This window comes from Saccopteryx bilineata, chromosome 3 (genome assembly GCF_036850765.1).
Source record: "Saccopteryx bilineata isolate mSacBil1 chromosome 3, mSacBil1_pri_phased_curated, whole genome shotgun sequence".
NCBI lineage: Eukaryota > Metazoa > Chordata > Mammalia > Chiroptera > Emballonuridae > Saccopteryx > Saccopteryx bilineata.
In genome coordinates this window covers 80,721,080-80,744,156 of record NC_089492.1, presented here as the reverse complement: position 1 = coordinate 80,744,156, position 23,077 = coordinate 80,721,080, and the positions used below count along the sequence as shown (strand labels likewise).

At 38.1% G+C, this 23,077-nt stretch overlaps 1 protein-coding gene across 1 annotated transcript in view; it reads right to left on the bottom strand.

The window, feature by feature from the left end:
• Window positions 1-23,077, bottom strand: part of CNBD1 (cyclic nucleotide binding domain containing 1) — a 261,946-nt gene that overhangs the window by 76,229 nt on the left and 162,640 nt on the right. Inside the window, exons 7-8 of the mRNA XM_066266437.1 lie at window positions 8,297-8,442; window positions 2,296-2,489 (exon numbers count right to left, since the gene is read on the bottom strand). Of these exons, the coding sequence (XP_066122534.1) occupies window positions 2,296-2,489; window positions 8,297-8,442 (340 nt within the window). The remainder of the gene's footprint in view (window positions 1-2,295; window positions 2,490-8,296; window positions 8,443-23,077) is intronic.

Sequence of the window (23,077 nt, the reverse complement as noted above, 5' to 3'; positions counted from 1 at the left end):
GATGTGGAGAAAACTAAACCCTTGTGAATAACTGCTGGGAATGTAAACCATGCAACCATTATGGAAAAAAGCATGGATGTTCCTCAAATATTAAAAATAGAACTATCATATGATCCAGCAATTCCACTTCTAAGTATGTATCCGAAGGAAATAAAAACAGGCTATTGAAGACAGATCTGAACTCCCATTTTTTGCAGCATTATTTACAATAGCCAAAATATGGAAACAACTTAAGTGTCTGTCAGTGGAAGAAGGAAGAAAGAAGAGATGGTGTATGTATATAACAGAATACTTTTCAGCTAGGAGAAAGAAGGAATTCTTGCTATTTGCAATAACATGGATAGGCCTTGATGACATTATGCAAAGTGAGATAAGTTGGATGGAAAAAGACAAATACTGTCTATAACATATGTGAAACTTTAAAACCTGAGCATAGGAAGTGCTGTCACAGTCATCTGAAACAAAGTTAGTGAATAGAGAATAAATTTAGATAATAACAGAGTACAGTGGGGCAATGAGGGGCCAGGTGTAAAGGAGTGGGAGATGCTGTTTAAGGTACAAACTTGTAATTTGTTGGCATATAAGTCCTGGAGGTCTACTGCACAGCACAGGGACTATAGTCAACAATACTTACTATAAACGTCAAAGTTGCTAGAGACTAAATCTTAATTGTTCTCACCACAAAAACAAAACGACAATCACGCAATGTGAACCAGTTGTTAGCTAATGCTACCGTGGTAATCATATTGCACTCTATAAACGTATCAGTAAGCAAGTAGCACATTGCTTACTGATTTACACAGTATTACATTTATACAGTATTACATTTAAATTATAACTCAATAAAAAATAAAATTTAATTTATAAAAATATTTTAAAATGTCCCTACTATCAAAAGTGATGTACAGATGACTTGGGGGAGGGGCAATGCAATCCTTATCAAATTCTCAGTGGCATAATATACAGTACAAGAAAATCATATGGAACCAAAGAAGACCTGAATGGCCAATGCAATCTTAAAAAAGAAGAACAAATCTAGAGGCAACACACTTCTCGATTTCAAATTATAGTCACGGGCCACTTAACAACAGAAATACATTCTGAGAAAAGTGTCCTTAGAAGATTTCATCATTGTGTGGATATCATGAAGCGCACTTACACAACCTGGGTGGCATAGTTTATGACATACTACGCTGTATCATTTTGGCTGACCAGGAGCTTTTGTGGTTCCAAAATAATTTATAAATTATTTATAAATAATTTACCTTTAGTTGGTTTCTTTGGCTCTTTTCTACCCTATCTTGACTATCCTAAATCTAACAATGGCTTTTATTTAGCCATCATTTTAAATCAAAACAGATCTGATCCCATCTGGAGTATCCAGAGATCCAGAAAGGGACTGAAGTTTTATTCGTTGACCACCTGGTAGTGTTGAAATTGGACCTTTAAGCAAGATTTTCTGACTATGGCCCTGGTCAGTGGCTCAATGGTACAGCATTGGCCCAGCATGTGGGTGTCCCAGGTTCGATGCCCAGTCAGGTCACACAGGAGATGTGCTCATCTGCTTCTGCACCTCTCCCCTCTTACTTGTCTCTCTTCCCCTCCCCTCCTGGAGCCATGGCTCAATTGGAGTGAGTTGGCCTCAGGCACTGAGAATGGCTCCATGGCCTTCGCCTCAGGCATTAAGAAGAGCTCAGTCAGTGAGCAAAAGAGCTACGCCCCAGATGGGCAGAACATCACCCCATAGTGGGTTTGCTGGGTGGATCCCAGTAAGGGCGTATGTGGGAGTCTGTTTCTGCCTCCCTGACCCTCAGTAAAATAAACATACATACATACATACATACATAGAAGTATTTTCTGATTGTAATGGAATCAACTTCTTGATGACTTTGGCATTGCTCTTGAGGCAAACAGACTAAGCACACATTAGTAATTTGATTTAAAAGGCCTTTCATGATCCGTCCTCTGTCCCACACCCGAGTCACCTGTTCCCTTTCCCTTACCTCTATGGTCCCTCCTTCCTTACTCAGTGATTTACCCGCACTGACCTTGTCTCTATTATCAATTATAGCACAAACCCCTTCTAACGGGTAGTATTTGGTTGCAAGCATCTCTCCTTACATTTTTTAAAACAAATTTCAAGTTCAATATTAGTGGTATAATTTTTATTTTTAAAAGATATATTATCTTAAATATTTCAGGATTCAGTGAAGCAATGTGGATTTACCTAGAAGAGGTAAAATTTTATCATAGTGACATTGTGTTGCTTACAGAAAAAGCACATTCACTTCTTACCGTGGTGTCACACAGAAGTGTGTGCGTCTCAGCAAGGACACCATTTTCTGAGTAGTTACTGAACACGAAGCTGTGAGAACTCTGAGGAATGAAGGAGGCTGTTGACCCAATTTCTTCAATTAGGCTATCGTATCTTTGTAATTGAGGTCGAGCCTGGCCTTTCAGTATTACATAAAATCCATCATTTCCAATAACTGAAACAAAAACAAACCAAAAGAGATAGTGTGTAGACTTTATTTCCTAGGCTTTTTGATACAGACGCGATGGCCACACTCAGCAGACTCCTCTACACAATGACAACGACTTATTGTAACACGTAGGCATTCACAAATAATTGACTCAAATAACAAGAATAACACATGCATTTCTAGACATTTGGAGAATTCATTTCCGGCAGTTATTATAGTAATCAACCCCTTTTACAGAACTGAGAGATTTCAAGAAGGAACCATGGTAACACATCACGAGGTAGATTTTAAGACATTATGATAAAAATAGGACCAGAAAAGTCCTTGAACTTTTTAAAATGTCTGCCTTCCCCTCAAAAAGCCATTTTGCCTATTTGATATTAGCAACAATGTATACCTACCACTAATTTTCATTTATCTTTGGAAGGGAGAGCTTTATAAGGCAGAGAGGAATCTTTCTAATACTTCTCCCACTCCACATTGTAACTCTCCACAGTTGGTCATGAAATCCCCATTCCTGAAGCCTGTCCTTTGGAAGAGGCAGATGTGGGAATAGAATGCTCCACTGCTCAACTCTACATTACTGTACAGGATGGGAGGCAGCAACCCAACTGCTGCGAGACCTTTCCTTACACTTTGCTTATTAACTTGCTGCAAATATAAACTTTACATCACTTAATTGACAGTGGTGTTTCTTTTTATGCAGTAACAGATATCAACTACTTGCCTTCTCGGCTTTTCTCTAAACAGAGGGTAGTTCTAAATACTTATTTACAGTGATTCTTCGTCTATCGTGGGGGTTGGGTTTCAGAACCCCCCATGATAGGCAAAAGTATGCAAAGTGGCGACCTAATATTATTTTATTATTTATATATATTTCAAGGCTTTATAAACCCTCCTCACACTCTTATAAACCTTTCCCACACTGTTACTAACCTTTTCCACACTCTTATAAACACTTCCTATGCTCTTAAACACTTCCTACACTCTTAAACCTACATAATTTTAACAACATATATAAAATTTTATATGGGTACTCACCAGTGAATATACTACAACTTGAATGATGAAGATGATGATTTAATATTCTTTCAATATGTCTTAATTAATATTTTAATTATATCTTTTATATTGTTTTCATTTTTTTAGGCTAGAAAATGCTTATTTTACTGCAAAAAATAATTAATATATAAAAATACCTATATACTGCAAAATCCCATGATATAGTGAAACATCCATAATACAAAATTAAATATATACAATTTAAAAATCCACGCTACAGTGAGACCATGAAAAGTGAATCGCAGTATGGTGAGGGATGACAGTACCCTCAAAAAAGAAGACAGAGAGCAGCCACCGCCAGTGGGTGGACAAAGGTGGGCCAAGAAGGAGCATGGAGGGAAGTGGAGGTAACTCTCTGAGGTGACAGTGAAGCTCTATTTTGACAGGGGTTTGGGTTACAGTATTTGTCAAAACTCATCAATCAACACACTTCGGGTGCAAATGTTCACATCGCTGTATATAATTCTCACCTTAAAACAGAAAGGGCCAGAAACAAACAATGAATTCTCGGTAAGCACTGAAGTGTTTAGGGGTGAATATCCTGATGCTATGGTTAGTTATAGAATGAGAATAAAATATGATGCAAATGTAGTGGGAAAATTGTAGGGACAAATGTGCAACTACAAGATGATAGCAAGCTCCTTTTTTTTAAAAAAACCACTTTCTGTGTTGAGCCTTGAGCCAGACACGATTCCAAACATATTACATATTTTAACCCTTTGTTTCTTCTTAGCAATCCTATAAAGCAGGTCTTATGACTGCTCCAACATATGGCTATGCAAACTGAAGGCATGAGAAATTAAACATCTTGCCCTGGCTCAGAGCCTTCTGTGGTATTTAAACGCAGCAGCTGCAGCTCCCTTGCTGCGCTAGCCTGTGTGGGTCAGTCAGCACAGGCTCAGTCCCTTCCTCTCCCTCCTTCTCCTCCTCTCCACCTCCTCCTACCTTCCACTTCCTCCTCCCCCTCCACCTTCTCTCCTTCCTCTGCCTTCTCTTCTCCCTCCCTTCCTCTTTCCTCTCCCTTTTCCTCCCTCCCTATCCTTTCCTCCACTCCCTCCCTCCCTCCCTCTTCTTTCCCCCTCTTTCTCTTTCAATGTGTACTTGATAGAAACGTGGCTTCAATTATGGTAAAGTGGGACTCTACATGTGACCTGGTCAGAGGTCATGTTTCATTTTAAGTGGAAATAAACAAAGAAATATATGTTAGTTTAAAGTGTTTTTTTAAAGTAAATATATGCAATATATGTATACTTATGAATATATGTTTATGGCATAAACATTATATAACAAAAACAAGTCTGGAGAGATATTTGGGGATTCAGTTGTAAGAAAACAGTGTAATGTCAATGCAGCTTATCAAAAAGGACACTGTCAATTATGGAGCCAAATAATAGTTCTTGACTTGAATTGTAACTCTTCCTTTCCCTGGATATTCTTCATAAGGTTAATAATCTTAGATCTTAATAAGTGGGTAGCCCTGGCCGGTTGGCTCAGCGGTAGAGCGTCAGCCTGGCGTGCGGGGGACCCGGGTTCGATTCCCGGCCAGGGCACATAGGAGAAGCGCCCATTTGCTTCTCCACCCCCCCCCTTCCTCTCTGTCTCTCTCTTCCCCTCCCGCAGCCGAGGCTCCATTGGAGCAAAGATGGCCCAGGCGCTGGGGATGGCTCCTTGGCCTCTGCCCCAGGCGCTAGAGTGGCTCTGGTCGCGGCAGAGCGACGCCCCGGAGGGGCAGAGCGTCGCCCCTGGTGGGCGTGCCGGGTGGATCCTGGTCGGGCGCATGCAGGAGTCTGTCTGACTGTCTCTCCCCGTTTCCAGCTTCAGAAAAATACAAAAAAAAAAATAAATAAAAATAAATAAGTGGGTAGATAGACTAGTTCTAAAAAATGGTTCATTAAGAAACAACCATTCCATACGATTTCCAAATTAGAAACATAGCTGTTCCTGGAATCCAAACATGCTAACCTTGTTGTAAACAGGCATCCCTATCCGAGTTTGCCAAGCACTGTGTGAGGGGCTCTCACTCTATAATCCCAAATGTTGTTTATCATTTCACATGAAGGAATTAAGGCCCAGAATTATTAAGAAATGTCAAAAGTCACAAAGTAATTTCTGCAGGTTTTCAAATATATTCCAACATCTGAAAAGTACACAAACACACAAAACCAACAAAATTACATATGCCTAAAGGAGTGTGCATGCAGTATATTGTACGTATATTTATGCAGTAGGTTATATGTGTGTATGCATATATATTTATATCTCTAAAATAAGATGTATACATATGTATATTTACACATATACATAGAAGATAGTTTTATAGATTTTAAGGATCTCAATGAGGATTCAAAGAATCCTTACTATTTTGTTTCAAAGTTCAGTTCAGAAATTGATCCTCAATTATTTCCTAAAATTAAGGTAGCTAATTTATTTGTGAATCTATCAATATTAGTTTGGTAGAGACATCAAAACAAAATAAATCAAAAGAATGTTTTGAAATGTATGCAGAATTTGATAAAATTTGAGGTGACTTCTTCCTACAAATACCTAAGGAGAAAAAAAGAAAATCCTCATTTAAACAAAAAAATAACATAAATTATGTTAAAAATGAAAATCAAGAGAAAAGTAGGAACTAGAACTAGCAGAAAATTCTCAGATATAATTCATATAACAACTGAAATCAGCCCTCAAATATATGGATAATTGATATAGATTCCATAAAAAATGTCTAAAGAAAAAAAGTGTAGTAGATTTAAGTTCTCAAATGACAATCGAAATGTTACTTACAAATCACAAATTGTGTTAAATTATGAATTATGACAAAAAAGATTTTATAACAATGCAAAATAAAATAAGCTTTTGAAATCTAAGCAATGAGAAGAAATGTATGGTGTAGACTTCTTACTGAAATACACAAAATTACTTCATGGAACTTTTAGGGAAAAAATATAATACTCCAAGCATCTAAGAAAACTTTGACTACAAGAATCAAAACAACAGAGATCAAAATGTCATTAAATCTTCATTCCAGACTTTGCAAAAGTATAGGTATCTCATAAAATCAAGTTGGTGACCAGTTAAGTTTCTTAAATTATTTATTTAGCCAACCTTGATGACATAAAATGAAAAAAGAAATATTTTCCTAAGATTTGAAGAAATTTACTAGTGCAGGACCTCATATTTTAAGATACCTCTTAACCACATTCATATCAGGTGAACAAAAAACATTCAAAAGGAATTAAGAATGCTAATAACAGAAAGTTTAATTAATCACTTTGGTAGTGACTTTTCAAAAGGTTAAAGGCCAAACATAAAGTTTGATTAAAGCCAACATGCTTGTGAATTCCCTGCTAAGGATCTACATAGGACCTTCTGCTGAAATCAGTCAGTCTGAACAGTTCTAAAGGTTTCCAAGAGCTACAACTGGATGAAGAAGGTCATACTGTCACCTGGTTAGTTCTTATTTGACCTATAAAGTTGAGTGTCCATGTTTTTTATCTACCAGAGGAGTCTCTTTGGGCCTCTGCTCTGTCCATCCATCCCAACTGTTGCCTCGCCTAACATTTCTGTCATACATTCTGCGTTTTCAGTCTCTGCCCAGTGACCACCATCTTGTAGAAAAGGACCGCTGACATTGCCCTCACTATCTCCAGCACATCACATGTCACCTGAATTATTTTAAGCATTTAGCAAATATTTGAATGAATTGAAGCTTAATTAATGATCCTCTATTTCTCTCCAAAGAATCTCATAACACATTTAAGGGAAAACTTTGTTTTCTCTTAGAATTCTGTCCTCTAAGCATTGAGATAAACTCCTTGATGGCCTATTTTCTACTCAGTACATTAGGTAGGAGCTTAGGAAAGTTATATGAATTTTAAGCCAGATGGTTTAATTCATGAAATCTCCATTGTAAAGGCCTACATGGTCCCAAAGATAACAAGAGTAATAAGAGTAGCTTTTGTGATAGTGAGATATCTTAGGAGCTGGGGCTTGTTCTTCAGGACTCTTTTTCTTCTCTAGATAGCATTATTTTAAGGCACAAGTCTAATAATATTATTTAGAATATTTCTATACTGTGTGGAAGACAAGATACAATAAAACTGAATATTTATTTTAAGATTTTTAAAAATATATATTATCACAAATCTAACTTAAAGAGATGAGAAGAAATTCATTTGACTTTATTTTTGGCTCAGACCTTCCATTGGAATAGTCTCCCATGTTGATACTCTCTGTCAAATATTACTGGACATGCAAATTAAGCCCTATCCCAAACCTGTGGGACTAGAAACTGTGCAGGGGTCTCTAAACTTTTTACACAGGGGGCCAGTTCACTGTCCCTCAGACCCTTAGAGGGCCACCACATACAGTGCTCCCCTCACTGACCACCAATGAAAGAGGTGCCCCTTCCAGAAGTGCTGCGGGGGCCGGATAAATGGTCTCAGGGGGCCGTCGTTTGGGGACGCCTGCTATAGGGGTTGAACATAGCAATATGTTTCAGGAAGTCTTCTAGGTGATTCTGGTGGGTGCTCAATGCTAGAGCAAGTCTGGCATATGTCATTAAAACATAAGTGCTAAGATGTGAAATGTAATTCATATCATGATCAATAACCTTACAAATGAAATACATCTAAGCAGTATACGTTTAACATGTAAACTGAAATGATGTGTATTATAACTGTGAGAGAAAACTCAGAATGGTGACTGACACTCGTTTGACTTTTGCCAATCATCCCTCCCGAGTCTGTTACCTGTGCTGCCTTTTACCCAGGTTTCAGAAATGACGTTCTTACTAAGTGTCTTCAGAAGCTCATCGGTTAGCTGAGAAGTCAAATCTGGAATCGTTTTCAGCATCTTCCACACAGTGTTGTGTTCACGCTTTGTCCTGTGGATGGGCCTTTAAGAAAAGAAAAGGATAGCCAATAGAGAGACCAGAGTATAAGTACAAAGACACAAACAAACCCCCCCAAAATCTTGATTTTTGAGCTTCTGAATTTGTATTTATTTTTTATTTTTTCCTCCAACATTAAAAGGCACCACCATGAACTTTACATTTCAAGAAATTGCCTGTACCCCCTTTCTCTGGAAGGCTCTGTGCTGGACTGTAAGATTGTATATTCTGTTGCTCTCTTACTTGAGTTCACAGAGCTCCTCGCATGAGTAGAGGATGTTTTCCATCAAACTGAGAAGTTGTTGGCCGTTCTTTTTTCAAATATTCTCTGTCCCCTTCCTCTCTCCTTACCTTCTAGGATCCCCATCATGTTTCTGCTGGCACATTTGCTAGTGTTCCACGGGTCTCTGAGGTTCTATTTATATTGTTTATTCTGTCTCTTTGACTGAAAATTCTTAATTGATGTATCAGCAAGTGTGCTTTTCCTTCCTTCTGCCAGTTCAAGCCTACTGTTGATCCCGTCCAGTGATTTTTCCTTTTTTAATTTCAGTCATTGTAGTTTTCAACTTCAAGATCTGTGTTTGGATATTTTTCTTTTTCCTATCTCATTAACATTATTTTTGTGGTGAGACATTATTATCATACTTGAACTTTACCATCTGTATTACCTCTAGTGTGCCACCACCTGTCTCTGTTTGTTTCACTCAGTGGGCATCTAATTATTGTTCAGAAATTTGCATAAATGCCTGAACCAATATGTCCCCCAACTTTTGCTGATGCACTGGCTGTGTTGTCATGCTTTACTTTAATTTGTTAGACATGGTTTCCTTTGTTTCTTTGAAGCTATTCATCATAGTTGACTAACAAATCCTTGTCTACTAAGAATTAACATGTGAATTCCTGAGGATATTGTTGGCTGTTTGACTGCTTTTTTCCTACATGTTTCATCATTTTTGTTGAAAACTGAACATATAGGATAATATAATGTGGCAACTCTGGGTATAAGTTTCCCCTTCCTCTCCAGGGCAGATAACAACCATGTCCTGTGAATGGCTCTTCTCCAGAGAGCTTCCAAATGACAAGTCACACTGTAGCAAAGCCCAGGAGTGAGGATTTTTGAGAAGCTCCTAATCAGTCCGCCCCTCCAGGGACCTCAAGACTGTCGCAGAACTGGGGAAAAGTAGGTCAGGACCACGAGCCACAAACCCCGCTCTTCTTCCCAAGGATCTGCCACTTTTCTTGAATAAATTGTTGCTCATATTGTTGCAAGCATTTGATGAATTTTTCACAGTTCTTAAAAATTTTTATTTTGACAATTTTTGCCAGCATTTTACTGCTTTTATGAAGGAGCAGATATACAGAGACCCTCACTCTGCCATTCCGGAAGCCCTGCACTCCTAATGCACTCTTAAACCCTCTCATTGACAGTAATATCCCTAATGGCTTCATATTTCAAAGTCAACATATATTTCAAGCTCCTAATGAAAAGGGGTTAGGAAGGTGCATGTGATCGTTGGTAGTGGGACAATCAAAAATATAATATTTGGTAAAACTGCTATTGACAGAAGAGATCAGAAGAAATAATGTTTAAAGCCTAAAATTCACTCAAAAATTATAGCAGGACTTATAATTTACATATTCTGACTAACCATGTAAAATGCTTCCTATAATTAATCTAGTTGCCCTGGGAATCTTATTCCTAATAAATTCCTATTTTTCAGCTTCCTTCTGCCTTGCCTATACTCAGAAACTTTCAAATATTTGGAATACCATGTTTGGACCATAAAGAAGCAGATGGGCTGGTAACTCACCCCAACCAACCTCCTATTACCACCATTTCTTTTTGGATGGTAAATCAAGACATCCAGTTCCGGAAACTTGGCCTTTATTTCCTCTCTTTAAATGTGACTTTACTTCACTTCTCTCTTAATCTTTGCCTTTATTACTTGTCAGAAACTTCCTTTACACATTTCCTACCTACTCCTTCCTTCCTACATCCTTCTGGCCCATTATTAATACACAAATACTGCAGTGGAAGCAATCCGGTTAACAAAAAGACAGCTTTCTGTTCATTTGTAGTCAAGCAGGAAAAAAGAAGTAATTCTGATTGCAAGAAAGACTTCATTCAGAAAGACTTCATTCAGAAAGACTTGCCAGAGGGCCCATGAATGTTTCTGACAAAGTAAACCTTGGAGATGGTGATTATTTTACTTCTGAATGATTTTACAAACATCAAAAACAATATCTCTCGGTCCCATCATAAAACAATTTTAATTGGAAGTGAAGCTATCTGGGGTAGAGCTAATTCATATATTTGAAGAGCTCTCAAATTAGAGAGGGGTTAAGATTATTTTCTCTAACAATTTGAGTAGAAGTTCTAAAGAGGTCATTTTTTTCTAATTCAGAAGTACAATTTAAATATTAAACACAATAAAAAAAATCTTGCGGAGTTATATACAAATTTCAAGCATTAACTCCCTATCAAAATCTTCTTGCTGTTTGACTTCTTACTTTCTTTTGCTATTGGTTAAAAATAACCAACCAAGCAGAAATGTACATGAGGCTCAGTCTCAGGTGCTGAGAAAACTCGATAGTCCTCTAATGTCCCTGAGAATCTGGTACAAGTTTACATTTCCCCCAGTTATTTCTTATTGATTTATTTCCACTCAATGCTTCATCTCTGAAACAGAAGGCAGACTTTTCTGTTGTCAGTTTTATTTTGTTTTCTTTAACATAACATCTTAGCATTCTTACATATAAGATTCGATTCAGCGAGAGAAGAGATAACCACTTGTCTTCAATTTTTAGTACACTGCTCACAAAAAATAAGGGATCAAGGAACATGCAGACACTCCAGTACTTTCAGCCTTTTGTATAGTGCATTTTCACCAATGAAATAAAAGTTGGTTTTGCATCTCATTTACATAACTGAACAACTTTCTTTGACTTGTCATTTGCTTTTCTAATGTTCTTGTTTAATAAAAAAAATCAAATGCTTCTTTTTTTATCGCTTTATATTCATTTTGAAATATCCCTTAATTTTTATGAGCAGTATATTTTTACGAATACTATCATGTGATTTTCTATACAAGGATTGGACAAGAGTTATGGTGCTCAAATACACACACAGAGTCACAGAGCACTTTGTTCAAACTGCATCATACAGAGAGTGCACATAAATAAGTCAATAAAAGCAGATCTATAGCAGTTTAAGGAGTGAAGGATAGGTCAGTTTCCACATGAGACCTGTTTCTCCACATGCATTCAGCTGAAGGAACTGTGAGGAATCCATAGTGTTAAGATTACACACGTTGCCCTGGCCGGTTGGCTCAGTGGTAGAGCGTCGGCCTGGCGTGCAGAAGTCCCGGGTTCGATTCCCAGCCAGGGCACAAGGGCACACAGGAGAAGTACCCATCTGCTTCTCCACCCCACCCCCTCTCCTTCCTCTCTGTCTCTCTCTTTCCCTCCCGCAGCGAGGCTCCATTGGAGCAAAGATGGCCCTGGCGCTGGGGATGGCTCCTTGGCCTCTGCCCCAGGCGCTGGAGTGGCTCTGGTCGCAACAGAGCGACGCCCCGGAGGGGCAGAGCATCACCCCCTGGTGGGCAGAGCATCATCCCCTGGTGAGCGTGTTGGGTGGATCCTGGTCGGGCGCATGCGGGAGTCTGTCTGACTGTCTCTCTCCATTTCTAGCTTCAGAAAAATAAAATAAAATAAATAAAATAAAATTTTTAAAAAAGCAAAAGAAACGAGAAGAAAATAGGATCAGTACTCAGGCTGGATTTTAATCCAGAGTGAGAAATGGGAGAAAAATAAAAGCATGATGTGAGGACTACAGAACGAAGTGCAATTATGAGCCTGAATCAGAAACCAGGAAGGAACTGGTCAAATTTATAGTTTGGGGGGGAAATGATGGCAAAGACGGTGTGGACCACCAACTGGGAACAGAGTCCACGTGCACATGTGCACATTCGGTTACAACTGTTCCTAGAACATTTGCCTGTACACCAGAAACATGAGTGCCTCAGGGGTCCCCCAAAGCCTGCTGTAATTGGCGGGCCTTATGACCGGGACACAAACATTTTCAGAAATTGCGCGGCTAAAGTCCCTGGGTTTTTTTTTTTTTTTCTTTTCATTTTTCTGAAGCTGGAAATAGGGAGAGACAGTCAGACAGACTCCCGCATGCGCCCGACCGGGATTCACCCGGCACGCAGGGGCAACGCTCTGCCCACCAGGGGGCAATGCCCCGCCCATCCTGGGCGTCGCCATGTTGCGACCAGAGCCACTCCAGCGCCTGAGGCAGAGGCCACAGAGTCATCCCCAGCGCCCGGGCCATCCCCGCTCCCCTGGCTGCGGGAGGGGAAGAGAGAGACAGAGAGGAAAGCGCGGCGGAGGGGTGGAGAAGCAAATGGGCGCTTCTCCCGTGTGCCCTGGCCGGGAATCGAACCGGGGTCCTCCGCACGCTAGGCCGACGCTCTACCGCTGAGCCAACCGGCCAGGGCCTAAAGTCCCTGGGTTTTAACAGGTATATGATATTTGATTAAACCTTCTGTGAGCCACAGGTTAGTAGGATAGAAAATTTCAGCTAAAAGTATCACTTTAATTAAAGGATGCCCACATGCACACCACTGGACCTCCTTAATAGCTTAATAAGTAGAATTTTTGATAGTTATAAAAATATTTCAAACAGTTAAAAGTGTGATTTCTGCTCCCCCCTAATTTCATTTATTTATTCATTCTCCTGTATGTTTTTGAGTAATTCACTACAAAATTATATATTTTCTTGGAATCTAGTATGTCCGTACTTGAAATTTGCTTGAATTGCTCTCATTAACATGCACACCACTTTCTGCCTGACTTTTCATTTGAATTGCCTAATCAGTCAAAGATGAATGAACAGAATAACAATTCATTGTTATCTGATTATCCAGATTCCATGACAAATGCTGATCATTATCAGCTTTTTCAGAAACTGGGTTTGGTCATTCATGGGGTGCACACCTCAGTTACAACATGTGGGGTTTGTTCTGCTCTTCCTACTGAAAGATCAGAGAAAACAACTTTAACTTTTTTATCTTAAAAAGAAAACCTTTTATAATTAAAAAAAATGATTTTTTCAAGGGAGAATGACTGGGCTTTCTCTCATGGAGGGAGAGAGATCTACATATGTGCTGTGCCTTGGAGTAAACAGGCTTTCATTCATTTCAGGACAGGAGTGAAAAAATAATACACTAGGCAGCTAATTGGAACTAAGAATGGGGGAAGGTCATAAAACAGGTTTCAAACAGCTTAATTCATCTCCGTATTTGTGATTTCAACACCAAACTTGAGAATTCTGAGAATTCTCAGAACAGGTGCCTCATCAAAGAGCATGACTTAACTTAGTATCTTTCACAAATGTCGTCCTAAGACCTGAGCACTTAACAGCCACACTAAAAGGGCACAGTAGGCCCCCAAATACCTCACAAGTCACCTTTAACCTTGCTTCCTGAACACTCCCTGCAGCAGTAAACAAGATAATCATGGATTATGAAACACAGAGATGTTTAGAAATTTTATTTTAGATTTGCACATCATTCGTGCTTAGTCATTTGATAAAAGTAATGAAATGGATTCCTCTGTAGGAGAAACTGATGGGCAATTTTGTTGGGAATCTTCATTCTTCTTCATCACCCTTTTTCTCTTTTCTGTGGTCAAGAGAATGTATGAACCACATGTCAGATTCAGAAGGTAAGCAACAGTTCCTACCCACATTTTGGATTTTTTTTTTTTAGGTCTGGTCAAAAGGAGCCTCTACTGTCTAACCATTCATTTATTTGCTCAGCAAATAATTTGGCACAGTGGTTAACTTTCAGGCACTGTTCTAAATGTTAGCATACAACGTGGGAAAAGACAGTGTTAACAAAAGGCAGAGCACTGTGCTCCGTGGGAAGGACGAGATGCACCTCCTCTAGGTCAGGAAAGGTTCCCCAGAGCAGGTGGTGCGCAAAGTGACACCCGAAGATTCTCTTGGGCAGTGGGACTGGGAGGAGATCGGTATTACAGGCATAAGGAATTGCACATCCAAAGGCTGAGAGTCAAATATTGCAGAAATACTTGGAGAAGAAAGCCCAGAGTGCTTGCAGCAGAGATGGATGCTAAACACAGAGTGAGCTTAGAACGGTAGGCAAGACAAAATGCCAGAATGCACTGGAAACCAAGGGCTTATACCCTTAAGAGCAGTAACCCAAAAGATTTGGATTTTTAAAAGTTCCCTCTGGCTACACAGAAGATACCAGTGGTCCCTTGACCCTAACCCTTGGCAGGCCCTTTGCTGCTCCAGTGTAGTCATAACACCTCCGAGGTGTTGGCTTTTCCTCCCTTCTGAAATCAATAAACTTTATGCTACACCACCAGCACACACTGCATTTTCAGTAGCAACAACAAACAAATAGCCTGTCCTACCTGAGTATGGAAGGGAAACAAACCTGCCCCTAGATTTCTGAGCACAGGTGTTCAGGCTGTGGGCAGGGCATGCTAGGAGAACTCCACTGGCTCAGAGCATGTGAGGTGGTCTGCAGAACAGCACCCCAGTCTGGGACATGGATGCTCCACGACCCTGGTCGCTGGAAAGGGGAAGGCAGCAGATTGGGACTTTACTCCTTTCTCTGGGAAACAAACCATTTGTTCTAACAATCAGCTTGCCCACAGTTTCCCCATGAATGCAAGTCCCCCATAGCTAGCTGCTGGGATTGCACAGTGGTCCACTTCAGGGTGGTATCACCTCACCAGCAGACACTTCTGAAAATATGGGCTCAAATATGTTTGTTTTCAGCCTTTGTGCTTAGGTCTGGAAACTGTCTGAGTGACTGAGGCTACCTACCACAAGCCTCTGAGTCGGATCCAGACCCATCTGCACCAGAGCTGGGAAATCTGGAAGCTCATGACTCACAAGAGCTTGGTGGACTACCTACCAACATTTTCCACAGGGATCTGTGGTCTATAAATGAAAGATCACATCAGGTTAGTGGACTCATGCCTCCAGATTAGTATTCTTCTATGGCAGCTTCAGAAGACTGTGAGTTCAAATCTAATTCTCCCTTTTCCTAGTTACAGCTTAGAAAAGTCATTAATCTATGTGAATCTCTGTTCTGTGATAAAACAACAACAATAATTCCATGGGGAATGACCAAATTTAAATGCATAATTATGTATACATATTCATTTATAAGGTTCAACATGTAATAATTCCAAGCAAATGACAGATCAAACCACCTCTGAGGCAAGAAAATTTTTGGAAAATGTAAATGTTTTTTATAAAAGATTACTATCTAGTATGAAATTAGAGTAGAAGAAATAAAAAACATAAAATTCTGACAAGAAACATGACTAATTTACATGAACTTAACTTGTAAAAGCACTATCCAGGATGATAAAATATTTTTCTAGAATACTTATACACAAGTTAATCTTATGGCTATTGGAGCACATATGAAAGTTTCCTAACTGATGATGTGTTTTCTCTATTGTGTTGAAATTTTAGAGAAAAAATTAATTGGACATGCTAAAAAACCAAGAATAGCCTAGAAAGTCAGAGACCCTTTTCAGAAAAGTATTGTGCATGAAATAGAGAAAGCAAATGTTTGCTAAACATATGAAAATAAGAAGAAACACTCCACAATGAATTAGAAAGTAAAAGAGCAATAGAACTTAGCAGGTACTATAGCTTTAAAAATCACAGTTCAATCAATCTTTTAATGCAGAGAAATTCACAAATAAATGGATCTGCTCTGACATTTTTATCTTTTTGTCCCTGGTGCTGGAAATCAAAATTTATCATTCTGTTGGTTGCTCAGTTTCATAGATAAAAAAAAAAGGCTAGATTGTATCATCTTCAAATTAAGTTTGATTAGACAGAAATAAATTACTATTCATGAACAGTTTTTAGAATTTCTCAAAGTTCAATCAATTTAGTAGTAACTACTCTGAGCACTATTTCAAAGAAGTTTTATGTTAATTGAAAAATTTGAGAAGACATTTACAAATGTAGTCAGAAATATCCATTTTTATTCTTGGATATAAGACCACTCATTGTTATTAAGAAATAATTATATTAACAAAATTGTCCACGTAAGTAAATTCAGTAAAAATGGCAGAAAAGCATTTTCTTCATGCACACAACAGATGTTTAATGAACACTGCCCAGGGGCAGGGGCTGTTCTAGGAACTGGTGACATCCCAATTGAAAATAAGTTTGAGGTTGCTGCTCTCATGGATGTTATATTCTTAGAACAGGGAGCACAGAATATTAAGTAGATGATAGATACACTGATAGAGAAGAAAATATCTGGTAATTCAACCTCTTATGGAGAGGAAATAAAATAGGATGATGCAATTGAGAGTGACAGGGTGACTCTGTGAGTCTAAAAATTATCTAAGAAATGACTTGGCTTCCATATATGGTCAACATTGAAGCAGAGAATTTCTGGAAAAAGGAGCAGCTAACAGCAAAGGCGCAGAAACTGGGTTTTATTATACTTTAACGATCAGAAGATTTTTAAAGAGGCAATGAACATAATTTGATTTGTACTTTTAATATATATATATATATTTAAAGATCACTGTAGATACTCTGGTAAAAAGGATTAGGGGGAAGCGGTGTGGACACAGAGGAAGGAGTCGGAGGCCATAAGAATGGGGTCAGGGAGAGATGATGGCAGCCATGATGGAGGTGGAAAGAAACAAAAAAGACTCAGGACATTGTTGGAATAACTGCTTCACAGGATTTTCTAACGGAGCCATTAGGGAGGGAAGAGGAGGATGCCTGGGTTACACTTAGCACTGACTGGGGTAAGCAGGGGCAAAGCACAATGCTGATGGCCCAAATGGAGAAGACTGATTACAGGTGCGGCTTGGAGGGGAATTGGCTTTTGGTCCTTTTATGTTTATCTGCATCAAAATTATATTTAGAGACATAGAACTCAATGAAGTAGATAAACAACATCAGTGAGGTTTAAAGTACTACTTAGAAACCTGAAACTAAAGATACTGGATAAATGACTTACACATGTCCATTTCATAACGGTAGCCTTTTCAGTCAGATTATGGTATCATATATTAGGCAATTGAAAAAGTAAAAACATAGCAATAAATATGTAACTAGATACCTAGTCTAGTGCAAGGAAATGGATTACTATTTTAAAAATAACATAATGGCACTATATAATATTATTTATAAGAAAAGAAATAGAATTTTTAGGAGAACGAGCAGCAGCAACAGAAATATAATCTCCCATGAAAAAATAAAACGTCCATAATAATAATTATACAATGTCCAGCACGGACACTGGATACTGTTAGGGTTGGCAACAAAGAATCTACATGACATTGATATTTAAGCAAAATTTCAAAATATAGTCAGAACTGCCCCTTCCAATATAGAGACAAAAAAGGGGATAGAAAAGACCATCTTGAAAGTTTTAGTACAAGGCATTAACTACCATCCGAGAATTTTCTATTTCAAGCAGTCTAAAGTAGACTATATAAGGTGTAACCTTGTAGACTGCTAACTTGCTGAATACACAGCCTCAATATTTTTATTAAGTATAAGGTTGGACTTCATGAAAAAAAATCTGGTACCCCACGAATTGGAGCCAGAATAAAAGGAAAGACTCACAAACTTTGAGAACCCAGAAATCCCAAACTCTTCTCAATGGTTTGTTCTAGTTGAAGATGGATTAATCTCTTGATTCTTTGAGTTTAAAGTTCAATATCTTAACCTTTCTCACAAACAATAAAAATGATTTTCAAACACTTTATATTGACTCAAACTCCATCTAATCTACTGTTGTTTTCTGACATTTTATTTCCTTCCCTGCATATTTGAGGATTATTATTCTAATCATGATTATTATAATTTCATACAACTATTATTTAATTTACATTAATTATATCCAGATTATTTGCCTATGGTTTTTTCTTGCATTTCAAAGTTGGGCTCTGGGACCATTTCACTTCTTCTTAAAATATATCTTCTTAAACTTTCTTTGGTGAGCATATATAAAATGTTGTGTACCTAAAAATGTCTCTATTTTTCCCTGATCTATGAAAGATCTTTTTTTTCTTTCTTTTTTTTTTTTTTTTTTTTTTTTGCTGGCTACAGATTGTAAAGTTGACATTAATTTTTCTGAGGAACATAAAGACTGTTAGTCTACTGTCCTTTAGATTCCATTATACTATTGTGAAATCTACTCTCAGCCTGTTTTTCATTCCTTTGTGATTTATGTCTTTTTTTTTCTGACTGCTCTTAGGATTTTCACTTTGTCACAATTATTCGGCAATTTCACCACAAAGCTACTGAGTAAGAATCACTTTAGACAGCTGCATAGGATTTCTACATTTCATTATTTCTAGAAAACCACCATCTATTATATTTTCAAATATTAACATGCTTCCATTGTCTTTATTTTGTCTCTCTGGAGCTCTAGTTAGAGATAAGTGTTCGTTTGAGCATTCTAATTTCTTAACCACTCCTTCAAATTCTACATCTCCCTGTATTTTTGCAATGTATTCTTCTTAGCTCCTGAAATCCTTGTTGGAATAAAAAAAAATGACTGAACAGCGAGGATTGTGAACATGTCTCACTAGATTTTCACTCTGTCTATTGAACCTTATTTATTTTTAATCTAAACTTCTTTGAAGTTATTGATGAATTAGAAGCAAAAAAAAAAAATTAAAGTACCACTTTTGCACAAACGGGTTAGTTCTGTATAATCATAAACTTGGAAGAGAGACAAAACACATCTTTTTGCAAATGTTGATAAATGCCACACTATATGATTAGTGTCAATTTAATACAATTTTTATGTTTGCTTCATATCATATTTCTAAAATTTTCAGAACACTAGAAAAAAAAAGAGCTGATTCTACTCCAGTTAAATATTGTGCACGCTCAAACAATTCTGGCTTCATGTGCTTCCATATCTATCCTAAACCTTGTAATTAAATGGTTTTAGTAAACAGTCAATGGTCCCACCATTCACAGGTTATGTTAGCCCTCAGCAATTTCCAACCCCAGAGTTCAGTTTATCTGCTCCTGGTTAAAGCTCTACAAAAAGACCATCTAACTGGGATGAAGGGACTTCATTCCTATTATTTCCAACCTCACTGTTTTCACAAAACCTTTATGCATCTACAAACAGACTTCTTTCTTTCTTGCTATAATAGCTCTTCCAAATTCTGACACCTCTCCCAACACTACCCTACCACTCATTTACTAAAAATGACACAAATGTCCTTCCTTCATTCACTTGCTATCTACTTTCTTGTCTTTGCTCTCTCTTGCCACAGAGTTGGACTTCAATAAATGTTTGAGAAATACATTAATAAGTAGACACATTCAAGTGAAAGTGAAGACCAATAATTTAATAGCAGAATGTGAGTGAGCCAACTCATTTTATGTAGCTAAATCTGTTTCATAGTTAAGGGAGACTTTAAAACCTTTCCCACAAGATGAATCTACCCAATTTAAAAGGAACAATTACATTATAAATGTAAGTTATGTTTATGGCTGGTATTAAAAGCATATGAAAGATTTAGTGCAGGGCCTGAATACAGTAAAATTTCAAGAGATGCTTTCTATTTTTTCAAAACACAAAATGTAACTGGACGTAAAGGTCAGATTAAAACTTTGATAAATGTTCCTGAAGGATCTCTACCAACTAACTCATCTTGTTCTTCATTTTACACAAGAGATTATAGTATGTCTGCTGCTCTTTATTAGGATTATTCTATATTTTTATCTTTTGGAACTATTATTTGGAAAGATTATACACAAAGACCAATAAAGAATAAATTGTTGAAATAAGCTGTACTTATGAGGACTAAGGAAATTTCTAAGCCTCGATTTCTAAGCCTAGATAATTAAAAGTGGTTGAAAACCATCTGTCCTAAAAGGAATAGACATTAACTTGACTGTAATTAGAAGAACTGGTTGTGAGCTCTGCTTTTTTTTTTTTTTTTTGGCTAGTTAGAAGACAGTTCTATGTAGTCACTAAACTAACCTTTTGTAACATGATTGCTGGAAAGAAAAGCATGAAAACAGAAACATTTACATCATCTTTTCCTCCTCAAAGAACAAAGCAATCAACCCCAAATACAACTCGTGCACTTCCATTTTTAGTTACAATAGCACTGATGTTTTTTGTCATTGTGACCCTGGAAATATAGAAGGAATGATGGAATAAGCCACAGCGAGATTTTGTTATAATCATTTTTTATGTGGCAGGGACACAGTTAAATGGAAATTGGACAGCTTGTGCAAAACTAAGGCCATTTCCACCCAGCATATTGATTATTAAAAATCTAGTAATGAATATCATGTATAAACTGTCAAGCTGGCAGATGTTTAAAAATAAAAATAATCAACAATGTTGACAGAATGATTTTTAATGTACAGAAGGTAACGACTTTAGGAGACATGTTCTTTTTATAATCTTTTTAAAGACTTAATCTTTGCAAAAAAAAAAAAAAAGCAAAAGATGTAGTGGACCCAGAAAGCAACTCGTTGTTAGGTATGGCAGGAAGGGAGGTCCAGGACAGAGTGGCACCGGCAGGCGGCATGGTGAGGCCACTACACATTCGGTCGTAAGTTATCTTCTCTGGGGCTTCTCGACATTTTATTTTGCAACTATATATACTATGGAATCTTGACAACTGAAGTGGCTGAATCTTTGAACTTTTAATACTGTTAACCTAAATCTCAGTATACTGTAATTTTAAAAAATGGAATTTTAATTAATTACCAAAAAAAAGAAGCCTATTTCTCCAGATAAAAATTCTGTGGCAAGCTCACTCTGTATCATGACTTCATTAAATATCAATATTTCAGTAAAGCACTTATTTAATATTAACAGGTCACCTAAATCACCAAGGATCTTTTACATTTAATATTTTATAAGGGAGTTGAGTTGTCTTCAGGCTCAATGTTTCAAAGTCATTTGCCAGCCCTGAGTGAGAAAAAAAAAATAGATTATGCTTGAGGAAGTACCAATTCTGAGGCCACAATAATAAAGAAAAAGAGCAAAACCTCTGAAGGAAAATAGACCTGAATTTATGTCCTGGTTCTTCCATTTATCATGTGGATATGATCAGCCTGTATGACATCCTCAGCTTCTTCATGGGCTAAAGAGGAACATCTATGTTGTGTGAGGAGACTGTGCATGTGCGTGTGTGTGTGCGTGCATGTCAATGCCAGCACAAAGTGTATGAAGCGCTGGTGTGACGAGTAGTCACCAGGTACCCAGCAATAAATGAGGGAAATCAGTGTGTCAGCATTAACAGACTGCTCTGTGTGAGAAATGCGTTCCTGTCTTGGAGTAATTACAAAGTTATCTTCCTCTCCATTTTGGAGTTTGATCTTGATAAGAACTAGCACAGCGAGTCAAGTACTTTTACACCAAGAGCTTATAAATGCAAACATAACTTTAGATCTCTCTGAAAACTATTCTCTAATCCAAGCTGCCACTCCATCTAAGGGTGATTAACGGTCATTCTGACTGACCCGTCAGTTCACATATGAACAAATGCTGGACAGTTCCTTTGCCCTCTGTGTGCTGTCGAAAGGGGAGAAACAGAATCTCACCCTTGGCCTCTAGATGCTGGCATGGGCTCCTCAGGTCCCCAGGCTTGGGTGTGCTTCCTTATGTGGCTGCTTCTCCCCCCACCCCAATTACGAGAGATCTCCCAGCCTGTCAGCTGAGCTAGGATCTCAGATCACCAGCTGCTGACCCTCACTGCTCTGGCTGTGGGAATCTCTGGGGTGGTTCCAAGGAAATGTGCTGACTGGCCAGTGCATTCTGCTGCCTCCAAGCATGCTCACGTGGCGCAGGGAAACTCGAAGATCAAGAAGATGCCAGCTCCCTGAATTCCCATCTCACCCTCAGTCTGGGACTGGTTTCTGTGGTGGAAACTTCACCTACTGAGAACAGGGCCATGTTCCTTTGGAGACATCATCCTTTGCTACCCTTACCCTATTCTGTTTCCTTTCCTTCAGCTAGTCCTATAAGAGATTCTGTATTCTGTTTCTGGAATAAAAACGTAACTATAACAACAAAGATAATAATAACATCTATAACTGCTTCTGTTCCACTTGATATTTATGCTATGACCTTCCTTCCCGGTTGCAGGGACAGCCAAGGTCTAGTTTGAAGTGAAAGGACTAACAGGAAAACAAAGAAGTTGCAGGGATGGTAAAAGCAAAGGGTTCAGGCCTTCACCCTGTCATTCCTTCACACCAAGAACAGGGATTTATAATGCAGAATCGTGAAAGCGAGCATTCCTACAACCCATCGAAATTAGTCCCTCATCTTCTCCAGTCTGTTAACTTAAAAATTCTTCTTCCAAAGTCTTCTTTGATGGACAAGTATAATCTCTCTTTACTCAAGAAAGCCTCCCACAATTTATCATAATTAACTTGCCTTACAGATCTCTAAGGAAATCATATAATGAGGTTCTTTTATTTACTCTTCCCCCAGGATTTTATTGAGAATCTGTTATTGACCAGGATCTCTCCTTGTTGATGAAAATCGAAAAATGAAGGCAAAGACTCCAATCTCAGACGATTCACTGTCTGGGGAAGAGGACAAGCCCCAAAACAGATAGAGAT